General features: G+C 33.6%; 1 protein-coding gene across 1 annotated transcript; it reads right to left on the bottom strand.

Moving 5' to 3' along the window:
* Window positions 1–1,075: 1,075 nt before the first annotated feature.
* Window positions 1,076–10,445, bottom strand: LOC111715066 (fibrillin-1). The gene is made up of 9 exons (XM_023490313.1): window positions 10,431–10,445; window positions 10,373–10,391; window positions 10,147–10,322; window positions 9,446–9,532; window positions 9,041–9,123; window positions 7,040–7,149; window positions 5,735–5,854; window positions 5,233–5,314; window positions 1,076–1,642 (listed from the first exon to the last, which is right to left on the bottom strand). The coding sequence occupies exons 1-9, from the start codon at window positions 10,443–10,445 to the stop codon at window positions 1,549–1,551; spliced, it is 786 nt and encodes a 261-aa protein (XP_023346081.1). The 3' UTR covers window positions 1,076–1,548.
* Between the last annotated feature and the right edge of the window lie 9,302 nt (window positions 10,446–19,747).

Genomic DNA, 19,747 nt, shown 5'->3' with positions numbered 1-19,747 from the left:
TGAATTCAAGTAGAAATCGTCTTCATTGTGTTTATATAAGATGACTGTAAGATAAAATTTTACAAGCAATTCAAGCTAAATGAAAACAATTTGTTTTTATGTCAAAATACACATGACATAGAAAATGGTTCATAAACAAAAATAAGTCGTTATATTTAACGCTAATTTTAGATTAGGAAAAATGTAAAAAGCGATTTTTGCGTCAATCTGGAAACCAGAATGCAGCAAGACTACTTGAAGGTCATCTTTGATCCTTTAATTTATTTCCGACATTTATTTGTTAACCTAATCTAAGAAGTAAAGTCTAGAGTTGATAATAATAATAATTAATAATAAGCCTTTTTTGTGCTTTCAATATTACAGGAAATATAAAGAATTTCGTTCATATTTAGACAATTTTGGTTTTATTTAATAAAAATAATAATCTGAACGAAATTCTTTATATATTGATTTTTAAGCTAAGGTAATATTGAAAGCACAAAAAAGGCAGAATACATTTTAGAAATGCCAGGACTAGAAGAATTTTATGGTTATTGTTTTAAGAATCATACATGTTAAAGTGATTTGACAACTGACTGCATAAAGAAATTCAAAGATAAAAGACGACTTTCAAGTCGTCTTCCTACTGTCATGTTTTGTGGTACACACTGTAAATTCTAGAATGTTTGGATGCAATATTCAAATATTTCCATTTTTTTAAAGAAAAATAATTATTCACACGTTATCATTTCAAATATTCAAAACTAAAACTAAAATTTATTGAAAAGTTCATAATTAAAACTGAAATTTCAAAGGAAAGCTTAATCTCAAGCGAACCTTCATAAGATGGTATAATGCTCAATTCCCCACTGTATCCTTAAAATCTTTATCTGATTAATAACATGGAAGATAGAGTCATTTGAATAGATTGGTAAATATTTAAATCTAATAAATCCTAACGTTTCTTTCAGTTGAAAGTCACAATTGTAGAGACACCACAGTTGAAAATAGTCAATATTTTTAATTACAAACATTGATATCTAATTCTTACTTGATCAAACAAAGCTTTCAAGGATACCGTTGTGAATCGGGCATTACCATTTTTGCATGGAGGGTCACTTAAAATTTGAATTACAGTCCCATTAAATTGCTCTTTTCGTTTATTGACAACTTAAAAATTGATGGGTTTTTAATTGAAATTTCTGTATAATGGGGCGTTTTTCCAAAACAAGAATTGACAGAAATAGTTAAGGTGCTTTTTAAAAAAGAACGAAAAATTTCAAAAAAATTTCAAAAATGAAAATTTAGTTTTCAACAAATTAACAAAGACGTGACACATGCTTTTTAAGTTATTTCCCCAAGGGCTTTACATATATGTAAGATATAGCAATTAAATCACACGAAAAAAAAGCTACTTTAGACGTTTTTTTTTTGAAAAACAGCCCACCCTTTTGACCAACCTGTACCCGATCCAATGTATGAAATAAGTTTTTTTTAAATACAAATGGTATGCTATGAATTCTAACAAAGTCAAAATTTAAACACTATAATGCTGCTACAGGACCAGCATTATATACAGCAGTCACTCCCAGGCCCAGCTCCAGAAAAGAAATCACGACAATTTTGCCGCTTACATCTCAGGCTACCCTTGCAGTGCGCGTCACTATCAAATTATAAAAATAATGATGAGAGATACTCTTATATGTTATTATTTTCTTTCAAATAAGAATAAAATTTATCTTTTTATTATATACTTGGTGTTTCTTTAAAAAATTGCGTTTAAGCTTAACCGCTCACTACGTTTTACTGTACTAAACAGTTTTTTATAGTAGGACAATGCCTAAATAACTGATTATTTCAAACAAAATGTTTAGAATTTCTTTATACTTTAGTTTAATGGTATTTCAAACAAAATGTTCAGAATTTCTTAATACTTTAGTTTAATGGTATTTCAAACAAAATGTTCAGAATTTCTTAAAACTTTAGTTTAATGATATTTCAAACAAAATATTTAGAATTTCCTAAAAATTTAGTTTAATGATACTCAAACAAAATGTTTAGAATTTCTTCATACTCTAGTTTAATGGTAAATCAAACAAAATGTTTAGAATTTCTTAATACTTTAAAATTTATGGTATTTCAAACAAAATGTTCAGAATTTCTTAATACTTTAGTTTAAAGATATTTCAAAAGAAATATTTAAAATTTCTTAATAATTTAGTTTAATGATATTTCAAACAAATGTTTAGAATTTATGCTTGCTGTAGTTTCATGGGTATTTGTAAAAATGTTCATAATTTCTGAATACTTTAGTTAAATGGTATTTCAAACAAAATGTTTAGAATTTCTTAATTCTTTAGTTTAATGATATTTCAAACAAAATGTTTAGAATTTCTTGATACGTTTAATAGTATTTCAAACAAAGCGTTTAGAGTTTCTTAATACTTTAGTTTAACGGTACTTCAAACAAAATGTTTAGAATTTTTTAATTCTTCAGTTTAATGGTATTTCAAACAATATGTTTAGAATTTCTTAGTTCTTTAGTTTAATGGTATTTCAAACAATATGTTTAGAATTTCTTAATACTTTAGTTTAATGGTATTTTAAACAATATGTTTAGAATTTCTTAATACTTTAGTTTAATGGTAATTTAAACAAAATATTTAGAATTTCTTAATTCTTTAGTTTAATAATATTTCAAACAATATGTTGTAATATTTCAAGGCGTAGTTTTCCTTGTTTAATCCGGTTGAATCCGTTTAAAACCTTTATCATATCTCCTGAGCTGAAATCCATTATTGAAGCCAGAGATGAGGCAATGTACCCAGAACCTTAGAACCGAATAGACATTGAGCAAGCTCTGTTTTTTCCGTCAAGGTCTGGGGACTTACACTCCATTGATTGCGAACAGAACACTCAAAGGTAACTGATAATAGGTAGAGGATACTTTGGATACTTTGGATACTGTGGAGATCTTGGATATTGTGGATCCTTTGGAGACTATAGATCTAGAGCAGATTGATAGAGAGCTAGGATTGATCATAAAGATCACCAGTTTTATGAACTACAGGAGAACTACAAAGAGAGGATCATGGATCCACAGCAGATTGAGGGATAACTAGGATTATTATAAATCACCAGTTATATGAACCACAGGAGAGCTACAAAGAGAGGATCATGGATCCACAGCAGATTGATAGATAACTAGGATGATCATACATCACCAGTTATATTAACTACAGGAGAGCTACAAGGAGAAGATCATGGAGCAAAGCAGACTAAAGATCACAGAGATATAGAGCAGACTGTAGATCAGCAGAGATGCTGAACAGACTACAGATCACTGAGATATAGAGCAGACTTTAGATCAGCAGAGATGCAGAACAGACTACAGATCACAGGGATATAGAGCAGACTGTAGATCAACAGAGATCCAGAGCAGACTACAGATCACAGGGATATAGAACAGACTGTAGATCAACAGAGATCCAGAGCAGACTACAGATCACAGGGATAAAGAACAGACTGTAGATCAACAGAGATGCAGAGCAGACTACAGATCACAGAGATATAGAGCAGACTGCAGATCAATCGAGATGCAGAAGACTACTGATCACAGAGATATAGAGCAGATGTAGATCAGCAGAGATGCAGAACAGACTACAGATCACTGAGATATAGAGCAGACTGTAGATCAACTGAGATGCAGAGCAGACTACAGATCACAGAGACATAGAGCAGATGTAGATCAGCAGAGATGCAGAGCCATAGAGAATAGAATATATAGAGAGGAATTAAAAGAATCTCTCGGTATGAATTTTTTCAGTCCCTTTCTGCCTGAAAGGGAGTTCAAAGTGTACAAATCATGTAAATGTTCACAAATTATATGCAGTAGAGTACATTAATACAGTATGTTCCCTAGACTATTCATTTCAATTTCGAATTTTTTAAACTGTTAAATAAACTTTATAAAATTAATTAGGTGAATAAAAACATCATTTGATTTATAGTTATAACACAAAATCATCGTTTGTAAAGTGGAAGGCATAGCGTCTATGTGAAATGATCATTGGTCAATTATGAAACCAGCCTATTTCATAATTTGGTTTTCTTTTAAAAATAATTTTAGATTTTCTATAAAATGATATTCCAGGGCCCAACAGGTTATATAGCATAAATATGTGAAGTACACCTGCAGTATGGAAACAGTACAACAAAATGGCCGTTTTACACTTTTTTCCATTAAATTCCTCTCTATGTATTCTATTCTCTATGTGCAGAGCAGACTAAAGATCACAGAAATATAGAGCAGACTGTAGATATCGAGGATAATGCAGATACTGTAGACACTGTGGAGTGTGGATGCTGCATATAAGGTGGATACTAGAGCATATTGGTAGATAGCTAGGATTGATCAGGAGATCACCTGTTATGTGATCTACAGAAGGACAAGGAGAGCCATGATCATTGGGAAGATCTACCCCGGATTAGCTGAGACCACATCTAGCCCAGCAGGGAACAGAGGCTCAGATGAACTGCTCAGGGACTCTTTGGACCTATGGAATGCAGATTAGATAGGAAACCGTTATAACAGATATTTTTATGCCAATAAATGTGAACTAATACATCTCGGTTATTAAACCTATGGTTGAGGACCTGAAGAGATAGCTATTACGAGTAAAGATGGTTACATTATGGTACGGGAATAAGTAGGAGAAAACCTTTGCACAAACCCATATGGTAGAGGGGAAATTGGTTGATCTTGCTATTCCTAGGATTTATGTCTGGAAACTGTTGTAAACGAAGAGACCGTTAAAGACTATAACAATGTTTAGAATTTCTTAATACTTGGTATTTTAAACAAAATTTTCAGAACTTTTGATCGTTGTAGTTTAATGGGTATTTTAAAGAATGTTAATAATTTCTGAATACTTTATAGTTTAATAGTATTTCAAACTAAATGTTTAGAATTTCTGAATGCTTTCGTTAAATGGTATTTCAAACAAAATGTTCAGAATTTCTGAATGCTTTCGTTGAATGGTATTTCAAACAAAATGTTCAGAATTTCTGAATACTTTAGTTTAATGATATTTCAAACTAAATGTTTAGAATTTCTTAATACTTTAGTTTAAATTGTATTTTAAACGAAATGCAGAAATTCTGATAGTTGTAGTTTAATAGTATTTAAAAAAATGTTCATAATTTCTTAATACTTTAGTTGAATGGTACTTCAAACAAAATGAGTTTGTTAACCTGTCACAGTCTCCCTTCCCATAGTCACAAGGGTTAGCAGTGGTGCAGCAATCAGTATCCAAGTTTTCCCGACCCAAGCAATCTATAACATATAACAATGTCATTATAATAGCAACTTTTTAATTTAAAGGGTTTGTTAATATAATGTCAAGCGCATCTTAAAATTCTTTTACTTTTTATCTAGCTTTAGATGCATAAGCTTGGATTGAATGGCTAGGCAATGTTTTTACGTTCATCAATCCATTATTGTTTGAGGAGGAGCGGGGGGGGGGAATCCCTCCTTCCCCCCTCCCACACCCCACCTACATAAGACAAAAATAGCTCAACTGGGATGGGGGTAACGGTTTTTGTAAAACTTTAGAAAGAGGCTGATAAAGTGAACATTTATTTTTTACATTTACTTTTTTTCTGTCATTAATATAGTGTTGGCTAAATATTTGAATTTCTTATTGATGTCGATGCTAATTATTCTTAACAACAGAACATGATCAACTATTTTTACCTCTACGGCAACCTCCACTTGGAGTCCAATCATACCATCCAATTATACAGGTGCAATAATAGCTTCCAAGAGTGTTATAACAATTTTGATAGTTGCTTCCACAAAGCACAAAGTTATTGCCTAAAGAGAAAAACATCTTTTTTCGTAAAAATTTTATTAATATGGTCCTCTTAAGTCTTGAATCTTAATTCTTAAGCCTATTTTTACCCTACAAACTTGAATTTAAACAAATTCGAAATTTATACTTGTAAATTTTTCTTACGGCAACATATTGTTAAAATCATATATCTATAGGTCATTTTGAACTGGGCCTTATTTTTGTATAGCAAAACTATGTGCAACAAATCTAGGTTTTAAATATTGATTTTTATCTAGAAATGAAGCTTTAATATATTTTATATAATCAGAAAGTGTTTAACTTTTAGAGTGATGTAAATCTGAATGTTTTAAAGTTAGAATGTCCAACTATAATGATATCTATCCTTGACTATCTATATATAAATTTGGCTTGTATGGGTGTTTGTTTGCTTGTTTGTTTGTTTGTATCCAAAAAACGTCAAAACGGCTGAACCGATCGGGACATCACGTAACCACAGGGAAGGTTTATGAATGTTAAAAATTTTAAAAAAAATGTGTTTTAAAGGTTTTTAATTTTATAAAAAAAATTTAAATTCTTGAAAATCCGCGAATTGTTTTTTAAAAATCCGCAAAATTTGTTTCTTCTTTGTTTTAAAATGTAAACAAAAAGAACATGTTCACAATTTAAATAGAAGATGGGCGCGAAGCGCCCTAAAAGCCTAGTATACTTATATTTCATAAACCTGTCTTATAGCCACGCAAAGTTTAAAACAAAGTGAAGAGTATAACTGAAAGTCAAACTCTTGTTATTTACGCTAAGATCTTTAGGAACAGTTTCTAGATATTTGATTTACAGTACTCATTCTTTTGTTCAAAACTCAAAAAGACAGATACTCGAATGGGGGTAAAATGGCTTTCAAATCTCACGATCTCATGTCCACAGATTACATTTCAAATCTCATGATCTCATGTCCACAGATTACATTTCAAATCTCATGATCTCATGTCCACAGATTACATTTCAAATCTCATGATCTCATGTCCACAGATTACATTTCAAATCTCATGATCTCATGTCCACAAATTACATTTCAAATGCATGTTTTAAAGGCTCACAAGCTTGAATGTTCCAAACATAATGAAACAAATTATAATTGATTTATAAATAATTGAAACTTCTATTCCCTTCTATCAAACTGCACCCCATTGGTTTAATTATTGTTATACCTGTACATTCGTTAATATCTGAACAGCCTTCGTAAGGGACTAATTTTTCAAACCCAACCTTGCATTCACATCTGAAACTACCAGCAGTGTTCACACAGTTGGTATTAGGTCTGAAAAATGTAAAAACATTCGTGAAAATCAAATTTTTCTTCATGCTAAACCTTTCTGTTACTCTGTGTACAAGTATTTTGTACCCAATATTACTTTTTTTTTAATATTTTGTGTAACCAATATTACTTTGTCCTTGTGTACTTAATATCACTCTCTTTATACATGTATTGCTTATTCAATGTTACTCTGTTTGTGATTTTTTACTCAACATTACTCTGTTTATGTTTATTGTGTACCCGATGTTACTCTGTGTATGAGAATTGTGTACCCAATGTTTCTCTGTGTATAAGTACTGTGTACCCAATGTACTCTGTGTGTGAGTATTGTGTGTTCAATGTTACTTTGTGTATGAGTATTGTGTACCCAATGTTACTCTGTGTGTGAGTATTGTGTACCCAATGTTACTCTGTAAATGTGTATTGTGTACCCAATATTTCTCTGTGTGTGAGTATTGTGTACCCAATATTACTCTGTGTATGAGTACTTTCTGCCCAATGTTACTCTGTGTATGTGTATTATGTACCCAATGTTACTCTGTGTGTGAGTAATGTGTACCCAGTATTACTCTGTGTATGAGTACTTTTTGCCCAATGTTATTCTGTGTATGTGTATAATGTACCCGATGTTACTTTGTGTGTGAGTATTGTGTACCCAATGTTACTCTGTGTGTGAGTATTGTGTACCCAGTATTACTATGTGTATGATCACTTTTTGCCCAATGTTACTCTGTGTATGTGTATAATGTACCTAATGTTACTCTGTGTGTGAGTAATGTGTACCCAGTATTACTCTGTGTATGAGTACTTTTTGCCCAATGTTACTCTGTGTATGAGTATTGTGTACCAATGTTACTCTGTGTATGAGCACTGTAGACCAATGTTACTCTGTGTATGAGAACTTTTTGCCCAATGTTACTCTGTGTATGAGCATTGTGTACCCAATGTTATTCTGTGTGTGTGTATTGTGTACCAATGTTACTCTGTGTACGAGTATTGTGTACCCAATGTTACTCTATGTATAAGTACTGTGTTCCCAATGTTACTCTGTGTGTGAGTATTGTGTATGTAATGTTACTCTGTGTATGTGTATTGTGTACCAATGTTACTCTGTGTATGTGTATTATGTACCAATGTTACTCTGTGTATGTGTATTGTGTACCCAATGTTACTCTGTGTATGTGTATTATGTACCCAATGTTACTCTTTGTGTGAGTATTGTGTACCCAGTATTACTCTGTGTATGAGTACTTTTTGCCCAATGTTACTCTGTGTATGTGTATTGTGTACCAATGTTACTCTGTGTATGAGCACTGTGTACCAATGTTACTCTGTTTATGTGTATTGTGTACCCAATGTCACTCTGTGTATGAGTATTGTGTACCCAATGTTACTCTGTGTATGTGTATTGTGCACCAATGTTACTCTGTGTATGAGCACTGTGTACCAATGTTACTCTGTGTATGTGTATTGTGTACCCAATGTTACTCTTTGTATGCGTATTGTGTACCCAATGTTACTCTGTGTATGTGTATTGTGTACCAATGTTACTCTGCGTATGTGTATTGTGTACCCAATGTTACTCTGTGTATGTGTGTTATGTACTCAATGTTACTCTTTGTGTGAGTAATGTGTACCCAGTATTACTCTGTGTATGAGTACTTTTTGCCCAATGTTACTTTGTGTATGAGTATTGTGTACCCAATGTTACTCTGTGGATGAGTATTGTGTACCCAATGTTACTCAAGTTATTATTTGTCAATGCTTTGTTTCTAGGAAACAAGTGAATTGAAGTTAACAGTTTTCCCTGATTGCAAATTGTCACATCATATTTAAATGGTGGTGATTACAAATAAGTAAAATATGGCCAGGGCGTCCTTTAATTAGAACTCACCCACAGTAATCCAAAGTTTCTTGTTGAGTACATTCATTGACATCAACGCATGCTTCCTTGCTTTCCAATAGAACGAATCCAAACTTAATGTTAATATTATACATTTTTACAATTTCTGTTCAGAGTATCAGAATATTATAATGTAAACTATGCAAAATAATTACTAATTAGATATTGATAAACCAAAAGAAAGTATCTGCTGCTTATTGATCTCCAAGTTAGGCAGAGTTGCAGACTTTAAAATTAATTCAATTCCTTATCAATATCCCGTGGAGGTCATATAACCTGCAGAGATAATTTAATTGCAAGATGAAGCATTAATCCTCAAAATGAAAGTGTCCACAATGTAGATCAAGTGTTTAAGATTAATGATACTTTACAAAGAAAACCCTGCTTCTGTATTACCTTGCACAGTGGTAGTGTTGTAAAGGCTTCAATTTCAACAAAGGCAAATACTTGATCTTCCTCCTTAACTTCCTCCAACTGATCCAACTATAGACATGAGGAATTTGGTTTATGCGGGTCAAATTTATATTGTAGAATTATTTTTCTGAATTTATCAGTTTGCTTTTAATATGTAAAACATCTTTTACAATTACAACCAATAATCATCGATAATTTTCAACGCATTCCTATATATAGTTGATATTTCGTAGTATTTCTTTATTTTTTATGATCTGAGAGTTACATTAAAAAACTTTTATTCTTGTTTCGGAGATTTTTTTAATATACGAAATTTTCATATTTTCCAGGAATGTTCGAAAATCCATCGCCAGCTAATTATCATTTAAATAAAACAAAATAAAAAGTATATACGAATGCGTCGATAAATAATCGATGACTATTGTTTGTAATATCTAAATGATTTGTTTCAAATTAAATTGATTATTTTACGATCAGAGTTGAATGTTGCAACTTTGTTGAATTCAGAGTTGAATTTGTATGAACGCTACGTTCTTTGGTAAATTGGTATAAGTCGTTTAACAATTTTCTCCTTATAGACACAATATAAAAGTAAGATTAATACCGATCAAAAGCTCTTATTTTCCTCCGTAAGCCTATACCCCTGTTCATTTTTCGCGAACACTCCCTTTAATTTTTCCTACTTTTGCAATGGTGCATATTTTCTGTTCTTTGTCCAGGTGAAAAGAATTGCAAAGATCTCCCAAGAGATGACAAGCTGCTGCACAGGGTACTTCACGATCCCTTGATATCTGATTTAACAAATTCAATAGTTTTGTTGTATTATTTAATTTAAAAAGGAATAATAGATTGTTGAATCCTTATCTAAATAGGTCATGCAAAGCGAACAAAAAGACATATTATCAATACTCACAGATGTATATAAAACCTTTTCATTAAAATCGATTTAAACCTTTTTCTTTTACACATCAGGCAGTTTCATTTATTGCATTGCAAAATGAGTTTCCAAGAAGAACCAATAAACTAATGAGATGTATCTAAATATTATGCAAGGACAGAGAAGCAATTAACATTAAAAAGATGCACTGGAGATGTGTATGCAAGGTTATGTGGAGTAGGAATATTGTCCCTGTCTCGTAGTACATCTCTCCCAAGTCTTCTTAGAAATTTGTCCAGTTTTAGTGTACTGGCTATAATAAAATATAAATTAAGAAAAACATGGTGTTTCTTCTTAAATGTAATACACAAAAGGGATAGAAAATGACATTTTCAGTGACCCTCCATTTAAAGTGGGAAATATCCAATGTACAACGTTCAACAACTTCAAGCATTTTTGTAGATATATAAGAATAAGTCCGTTATCCTTGTTCGATCAAAAATCTAAAGGGTACTTTTGTGAATCAGACATGCCACTTAACAAATACAGGGTCACTTGAAATTACACCTAAAATTCCATTCAACAAAACATTTGAAATTTTACCTTCCTCCTGCCATAGCATAAGCTATAATTTTATAGAACAGTACTGTACGCAGAGCAGCAGTCATTGTTAGACTGGTCCCGCGCACTGGCTGGTACAGATTGGATTTCAAGCTTCCTAAACATGTTAGACTGACCCCACGCACTGGCTGGTACAGATTAGGATTTCAAGCTTCCTAAACATGTTAAACTGGTCCCACGCACTGCTGGTACAGATTGGATTTCAAGCTTCCTAAACATGTTAAACTGACCCAACGCACTGCTGGTACAGATTGGATTTCAAGCTTCCTAAAACATGTTAGACTGGTCCCACGCACTAGCTGGTACAAATTGGATTTCAAGCTTCCTAAAACATGTTAGACTGGTCCCACGCTCTAGCTGGTAAAAATCGGATTTCAAGCTTCCTAAAACATGTTAGACTGGTCCCACGCACTGCTGGTACAGAATTGGATTTCAAGCTTCCTAAACATGTTACACTTACCTCGCGCACTGGCTGGTACAAATTAGATTTTAAGCTTCCTAAAACATGCTAGACTGACCCCAAGCACTGGATGGTTTAGATTAGGACTTAAAGCTTCCTAAAACATGTTAGACTGACCACCCTGCACTGTTGGTACAGATTAGGACTTCAAGTTCTAAAACATGTTAGACTGGTCCCACGCACTGGCTGATTCAGTTTAGGACTTTAGGCTTCCTAAAACATGTTAGACTTGTACCACGCACTAACAAGCTCAGATTAAGACTTTAAGCTTCCTAAATTATGTTTGGATGGTACCACGTACTAACTGGTCCAGATTAGGACTTCAAGCTTCCTAAAACATTTTAGACTGGTCCCACGTACTAACTAGTTTAGATTAGGACTTCCAACCTTCCTAAAACAAGTTAAACTGGTCCCACGCACTAATTGGTCCAGATTAGGACTTCAAGTCTTCCTAAAACATGCAAGATTTGTCCCATGCACTAACTGATCCAGGTCAGGACTTAATTATACTTAAATATATTACGTTACAACAATGGGGTACACAGGCGGAAGGGGTGGGGGTAATTGGGGCTTAGTCCTTCCCCTGGATTAATGAAATTTTTGATTGCTGGGGGTTGTAAAGCCCTGCTGAGCCCCTTCCCTCCCCCATTAAAGATAAAATAAAATTAAGCCTCCCCTGGTAAAGTTCCTGTATATGCCCCTAGGTTACAAGCTTATATAGTTTATTTTCTATTCCCAACAATCATATCACTGTTACTCTTAACTTCTCTCTCAAACCAAAGTTAGTTGCTCAAACTAATAAAGATCTGAAAGGCCAAAGTTCTTGATTTATATACAGTGATACTGATAACCCAACATTGGACATTCAAAGCTAAAACTAGATTCGAAAAGTCGTCTTCCTATTTCATAGTTTTCTTGTTTTCACGGTAGTTTTATATAGCGTTAAATTTTAATTTAAAACAAAAACATAATATGACTTTCAATTATACGTTCTTGCCCTCCACTGCAAACAGAACGCTAAAACTGTATTCGATAGACAATAATATGAAACTTTTTTTGATTAGTACTGTACTTAGTACTTGCATGAAAATGTGGTGAATTTCTAAAAGTTTCTATTTAAACTAGTTTAAAAACTGGTAAACATTTTGTTATTTGGGTAACAAGCCTATATGAAAACTCATTTTTTCTAAAAACGGGTAACTTTTGTTCTTTTGGTGTGCATACGATATCATTTAAACTTTGTACAGATCTTAAAGAAAACTTAGAAATAAATAAGATTAGTATGTATAAAACAATCTTTACTTACAAAAAAAGAATGAATTTTTGCTCGTTGTTCAATATATTAACTACTTTTTCATACTAATTAGGTTGGGTTTTAAAACCAAGACTACATTAAAATTTAATTTCTGGTTACCTTGGTTTGTATATTTCAAGTTTAATAATTATATGAAAGAAAGGTCCATGTGAACTAGTTTTATTATTATGCAAACGCAGGCTCAGAATTTCTGCTAACATTTGGATCAACTAATTTAAGTATTAATATATTTTTTCCAGAACTTGCAAATACATTTAAAACTTTTTTTTAATAAAGATAATACACATATATAGAGTGTCTTATATTGATTTTTTTCTTCATTGAAGGAATAATGTCTTTTTCAAAAATGTGATTAAATACGTATATAAATTAACCGCTCATAACTTGTAATTACGCTGTAAATAACCCAATTCTAATATGAACAACAAAATATAGATCAGTTGATTGAGACTCTGCTTTGATTACTGTGTTAAAAATAGACCGTGTTCTTGTTGAAACATTACATTGCTAGTTTATTTAGCATTGAATTGAATATAGCTTGAACGATAGCTTGTGATTTCGTTGAATTATATATACGAGTGTAGATTGTGCCTTGAATATTGGCTTTGAATCGAAAATATCTTGAAAGATAGCCTTTAATCTCATTAAATTATACGAGTGGAGATCTTGCCTTGATAATTGGCAATCTGATCAAATATGGCTTGAAAGACAGCTTGGGTCCTTTTTGAATTATACGGTTGAGATTAGGACTGTGTGTCCTTCAGAACCGGGGAGTTAAGCCTGGTAGAGAAATTGCCTGTGTAGCAATTTCAATAGCCTGTGTGGCTTTTATACTTAGGGAGTTAAGTCATGTTGAGAAATTTCCTGTGTAGCAATTTCAATAGCCTATGTGGCTTTTATAACTTGGGAGTTAAGTCTGGTTGAGATTTTGGACTGTGTGTCCTTTGGAACTGGAGAGTTAAGCCTGGTTGAGATATTGCCTTTGTGGCATTCAGAAACGAAGAGTTAGTCCTGGTTGTTCTTGGTAATGAGTAGACCCATGGATAGAAACGTCTCGAGTAAAGCTGTTATAGAGCAGGTATTTGCTACAAAGCAAACTTAATGNGTTAAAAAAAGTAAATGTGGATAATCATGTGTAAAATATTGGATATATCTATATCTTTAGGGTTTCCGACACAAGTGGATTTTACTTCCGTTCATTTTAGCACAATTTTGCACAATTTCGCGCAATTCAAGAACGATTCCGAGCAATTCTGCACAACAGAATTTTTAATGAAAAATATGATATCTTTATACAAAAGATTATTATCCTAAAATTGAATTTGCTGTGCAAGCCATGTAGTTGCTTTACCTAACCATTAATATTAAAGTAACCTCATTAATTATTAACTTTTTTGCTATGGACCAACACAAACTCACTTAGACTCCGGGTTAACTAAGTAAAAAAACCGTACCTCAAAATCTATTCTCACTACAAACAAGGTTTGCGTTGAACTCAATTTATTTTAAAGATTCATTATCTGCTCGGACCGTTGAGGCCGGTCAGCGCATTTAACTATTAAAAACATATATTTACAAAGATAGGATTAAAATACGATAGATCAGAACATTTTGCTACATCCATAAAAGTTGGAAACTCCTCTGGTTTGAACCAGATTATTCTAAGAGGGATCCTTAATCAAATCAAATCAAATCAAATATTATACATAAAACATGGGATTTAGAGGGGGGGGTCAAATTGACCCCCCCCCAGCGTATCCTGGTTTTCAAGTACCCCAGCGGGGATAGGGTTAAAAGAGATTAATCATTAATTCACATACTGGGGGTATATCAATTGATTCATGTTCTGTGTCTGGAGTTATACCTACGTTTTCGCAGAAAAAACACAGATATGTTATTAACGGTGTGGTTATGAATGGTTCTGCATTTAATTATATGAAATAGTTTGTATGTTTTATTTTACATTAATTAATTCATATATTGTAGATTTTAATTTTATGAAACAGAAAAAAAATATGTTTTAAAGAATATATGTTTTAAACACCAAAAAAAAACAAGACAACGTCATAAATATGTTATTATATTACATAACATCTGTAAAATAGTTCGTTTAACCCTAACCCTATCCCGTATATTTACTAACCTAGTAACCCGAACCCTATCCTGTATATACACTAACCTAGTAACCCTAACTCTATTCTGTATATTTACTAACCTAGTAACCCTAACCCTATCCTGTATATTTACTAACCTAGTAACCCGAACCCTATCCTGTATATATACTAACCTAGTAACCCTAACTCTATCCTGAATATTTACTAACCTAGTAACCCTAACCCAATTCTGTATATTTACTAACCTAGCAACCCTAACCCTATCCTGTATATTTACTAACCTAGCAACCCTAACCCTATCCTGTATATTTACTAACCTAGCAACCCTAACCCTATCATGTATATTTACTAACCTAGCAACCCTAACCCCATCCTGTATATTTACTAACCTAGAAACCCTAACCCTATCCCGTACATTTACTAGTAACCTTGTAATTTCATTTTTACTATTGATTTTGTTTCAAGGCGACCATTTAATTTTATTTAATATTTAATTATAAGTATCTTTTACATGATTATTAGATAGATTGATAGTTTTAATTAAAATCTAACTATTAAAAGTACTTAAGTTGCTCATTATTTTGAAAACTGAAGTTAAATAATTTAGTACTACGAGGGAGGGAACCCCCAAACGCCATGAGCCTTCGCCATGCAGTCACAAGCCTCCCAGATTTGCTAGGCAGACCGCCGGACTAGACCCGAGAGCGTTCTTTTCTTCTTGGAGAGCTATGTCTCAGCCATTTAAAAGAGCGCACCTTTTTCTTAAGCAAACCTCGTCTAAATGTTACGATTTCAACTCGTTTTTTGCCGCACCTCATATTTTGTCTGGGTATAAAATTCACATCCCCACATGTGACCCCCCATGTAGTTAAGTTTCAGGTTTCTCATTGTATTGAAGTGAGCAGCTTGGAACGACAGCTTTGCAGCTTGACAGCAAAATTTGGACCAAAACGGAATAGAGAATATATATGCGTCAAAAAAGTAAAAAGTAGAGCACCTTTCCTATATCTTTTATGGAGCGCTGTTGCTAAATCCATTGGAGCCATTTAAACATTCCTTTCAAACTCTATGGTAATTAACATTTACAAGCATTAAGTAAATGTAGTTATTTGATTTACTTACCAAGTTTACACTTTTTGTGATCTATTGGATATTTCTATCTTTATATTATAACTTTGAGCATGTGACTATTACAAATGTTACAGTATTGTTAGCGATTTACACATGATACAACACAAATATCTAATTCTATGAAATGTAATTTTGTTTAAAACAATAACAGTTTTATTTTCTGTATATAATTCAATTTTACCTTCAACTCAAGAGACCTCTTGTGGTAATATTTGGAACTGCGCCTATCTCATGAAGTTAAAATATAAATGTATATGGGGGGAGGAAGGGATCTGTCAAAGTTCTAACAGCTAAATGTGGAGGGGAGGGGGAGGAAGTTATAACAGCTGCAGCAGCTTTTACGAGGCTTAAATTCAAAGTGGGGGGTCAAAATCTCGCCATATGTGTCATTCCCTAGCGAGTCTCAAATGCGTAAATATCTGCCCTTACCAATTCTTAGCTTATAAGAAGGGTGGGGGCTGGGGGGAGGAGCAAAATGAGCTGCGCTAAAACAAAGTTTATTTCGTCCCTGGACCAAAAAGGGAAGGGGGGTGATTGTTGCATTCAAGACTGAACCAGAAAAGGGTGAACAGTCCCTTAGATACAATGTGAGATTGGAGAGACCAGATTGAGTCAGTACATCCCGGGCCGTAGCAGAGTAGACACAAGTCTCCTGCACATTACCGCCCTGGGACATGTGCTATATACAGTGCACGGACAGCATACAGAGAGAACCTTTCTGGACGAGACATACTAAGAAGAAGATGAACAGGGTTCCTGTTATTGCGCGGAACCCTGCATACAATGAGGAACTGGAACCTGATGAAGAAGCAGTTGATCAAGATGATGTCACTCCTCTTGCCAGTGGAGACGTTCCTACTATCACTGTCTCAGCCTCAGAGGACAAGAACGTAGCTGTGGATGCATCAGAGGATGATGAGGCAGATGAGGAGATGCGAGACATCCTGGAGAAGATGGAGAGTCTTGATACAGAAAACAAGGAACTTAGAAAAGAGATTATGGATCTTCTTTCCTCTACCCTTGAGGCCACTCACTCCCAACAGCAAGTTGTTGTCCCCCAAGTTGAGGTTTGGGACACAGGGAAAGCTTGGGATCAGGAGTACAGCCAGTATCCTAACTCAGACATAAAACAGGTTAGGAACAGGCTGTTTAACCAGGTATGGAATCTGCTCCAGATTATGCAGGAGCGGGTTGACCAGAACACCTGCAATAGTAACGATATTAAGTTGATAGACGGACTGAAGGCTATATCAGTCATGCACAATAGAATCGGTGACCTAACCGATGAAGTGCTTAAACGTCAAGCTGAGAAACCTTAAGAATAGAAAGGGATCAAAGCCAACTATTGTATCAGTAAATATCTTCATGTGATTTATGTATGCATTTATAAATGTGTTAATAAATGTACTTATGTTGTAAGAATGACTTTATTACTTTGGGTGTTTAGAATTGCATGTGCATACAGTTATATAAAGCTTACTCTGTATATTGAGATAGCTGAAGTATAGTAATGCCAGGTTGCAAAGATATAGACGGCGCATGAGGGTTAGGCCCGAGTGATAGGAATAACCCGATCTGCAATGTCATCAGGTTGCATAGATGATAGATAAGACAAGTAAAACTACTTGAAGTAAAATCTCATCAAAGCGACAATTTAAGATGCATATTTTATTGCTAAGTTTAGTAGTACGAGAAAACTGCATGATGAATATGGGGGGAAATGGAGGTGTCTAATATCGGGTCTAAATAATGTTCAATTATGTTAATGTGTTTTTAAATGTAAGAATTCTCCTTCCTGTATATATCTAAAATTTTGAATTACAAATTGGTGTTTTTGCCATTCCTCCCTCCAATTAATCATCAGCTGTTTAGTTTTAGACCATCAACGGAACATCTTTTATACTGTTATACACAAATGAAAATAATGCAAAACTAGAGTAAAGTGCAGCCCAGAAAAGCTTCTATATAAGTTCTAAATTTTTTTGTTCAAAATAAAAATTCTGTTTGGTTTGGCAACTTTTTTCTGCAAAATCTTTCCTACTTTCTGAAAGGTTTCACATCGATGCTCTTTAGGGTTAGGTTAGGTTAAGTTAAGTTACACATTTATGGCTGAGCGCTGCGGCTAGGACAGGCTAGGGGGCCGATCGCTGCGGTCACGAGTTAGGTCTAGTTATGCAACTTTCTGGGTCGAGCGCTGCGGCTAGGATTCAATCTCGATCTACAAATGTCATCCCACCTTAATCATGCTTTTAATTAAGCGCAGCAGTGAAGTCTTCCCCACCTCGCACACTCAAAGGTTGGAGTTCAGAGGCATGACACAGGGCACCGAAAATTCGGGGTCTCCGATCTAAATCAAGGGGTCTCAAAATGTCGTCTTAGTTTGAAATTTTCTTTATTCATTATCACGTAGTTTAAAATCTAAATATATTCATATGTTTTGGCCTTGTTGAATAAAATAACGCATTTATAAAATTTATTGTCTTTTGAGCAGTTTGTATTTAATGGCTAGTTAAGCCTCGAGAGTGCAGTATTATAGAGAAAAACTTTACGACTCATGATACCAATGCGACATTTTTACGGTGTAGAGCGCAAAAACGTTTATAATATTTTATGTGTTTTCCAAAATTTTAATAACCCAGACGAAAAATCTAACAAAAATTCGACAATAAACTAGTTTGTTGCTTAGGAACATAATTCTCAATTGAAATTTGAACGTCGAAATCAATGAATCAATTTTTTCTGTATTGTCATACATAAGAATTCGTTGTTCACTAAAATTATGTTTGCAGATTTCTTTAACTGTTGTATTTTCAATTAAAAATTAAATAATTGTAAAAAACGTTTCATCTGCTGACTGAAACAACCGGTGAAACATTACAACTTTACGCAAACATTGTAAACCATAAAAACATTTCATCACTCCCTTTAAGACGTTTTTATGGTGGCCCTCACTGCAAAGAAATGTAGGCTACGAATTCAGAGACGATTGTACAGAACGTATTGAGATATTATTTTGCATCCCTGGTTTTTTCACTAAACCATTGCAAGACTATTTTAGGACAGAAGACAAATTCTAAAATTCAAATCGTCATATTTAAAGTGTATGTGTCACCTTTTTAGCAAGCATATTCTGTATGGGTTACCCTTATCTTTCCAATTGTACTATTTTCCCCTGTATATGTGATATAAGTTAATTCTTTATGAAAAAGTTTCACGCTTTTCTGTTTCGAACAGAAGTGACATATTTTATTTATTTCTAATCATAAATTATTACAGTTACTAATTTCTCCTTATTTCTAATTGCATCAGTCAACACCAGAAATCTTGAAAGGAATTTCGATCCTCAATTCAAAGCTTTGCATTCCAATTCACAACTAAGGTACCCTGTCTGTCTTTAAATATACAGATTATCTAAACACATGTCAAACTATAGTAAATTGCACGTGAAATTGAAATCTTATGTGTTTTCAAAAGGGTTTCAATCGGAATTCCATTGCGCGGAATTGCGCGGCATTTTCAGGGCCCGCAATTATGCGAGTAAAATCTACTTGCGTTGAAACCATAGTTTTCAATCTATTACTTCTCGCACTGTTTAAATTTTCTATGTAACCGGATTTCAGGGGCGTAAATAAGGATTCTGTTGGGGGGGGGGTGAAATTTTATAATGTGGCGCACGAAGCGCGACGAATTTCCCCCCCCCCCCTAGAAAAATATCATGATGTATATCAAACTGTTGGTTTTAGTTGGGTTTGATTTGCATTTTCCA

This window comes from Eurytemora carolleeae, unplaced genomic scaffold (genome assembly GCF_000591075.1).
Source record: "Eurytemora carolleeae unplaced genomic scaffold, Eaff_2.0 scaffold748, whole genome shotgun sequence".
Lineage (NCBI taxonomy): Eukaryota > Metazoa > Arthropoda > Copepoda > Calanoida > Temoridae > Eurytemora > Eurytemora carolleeae.
This window is presented reverse-complemented; position numbering and strand designations above follow the sequence as displayed.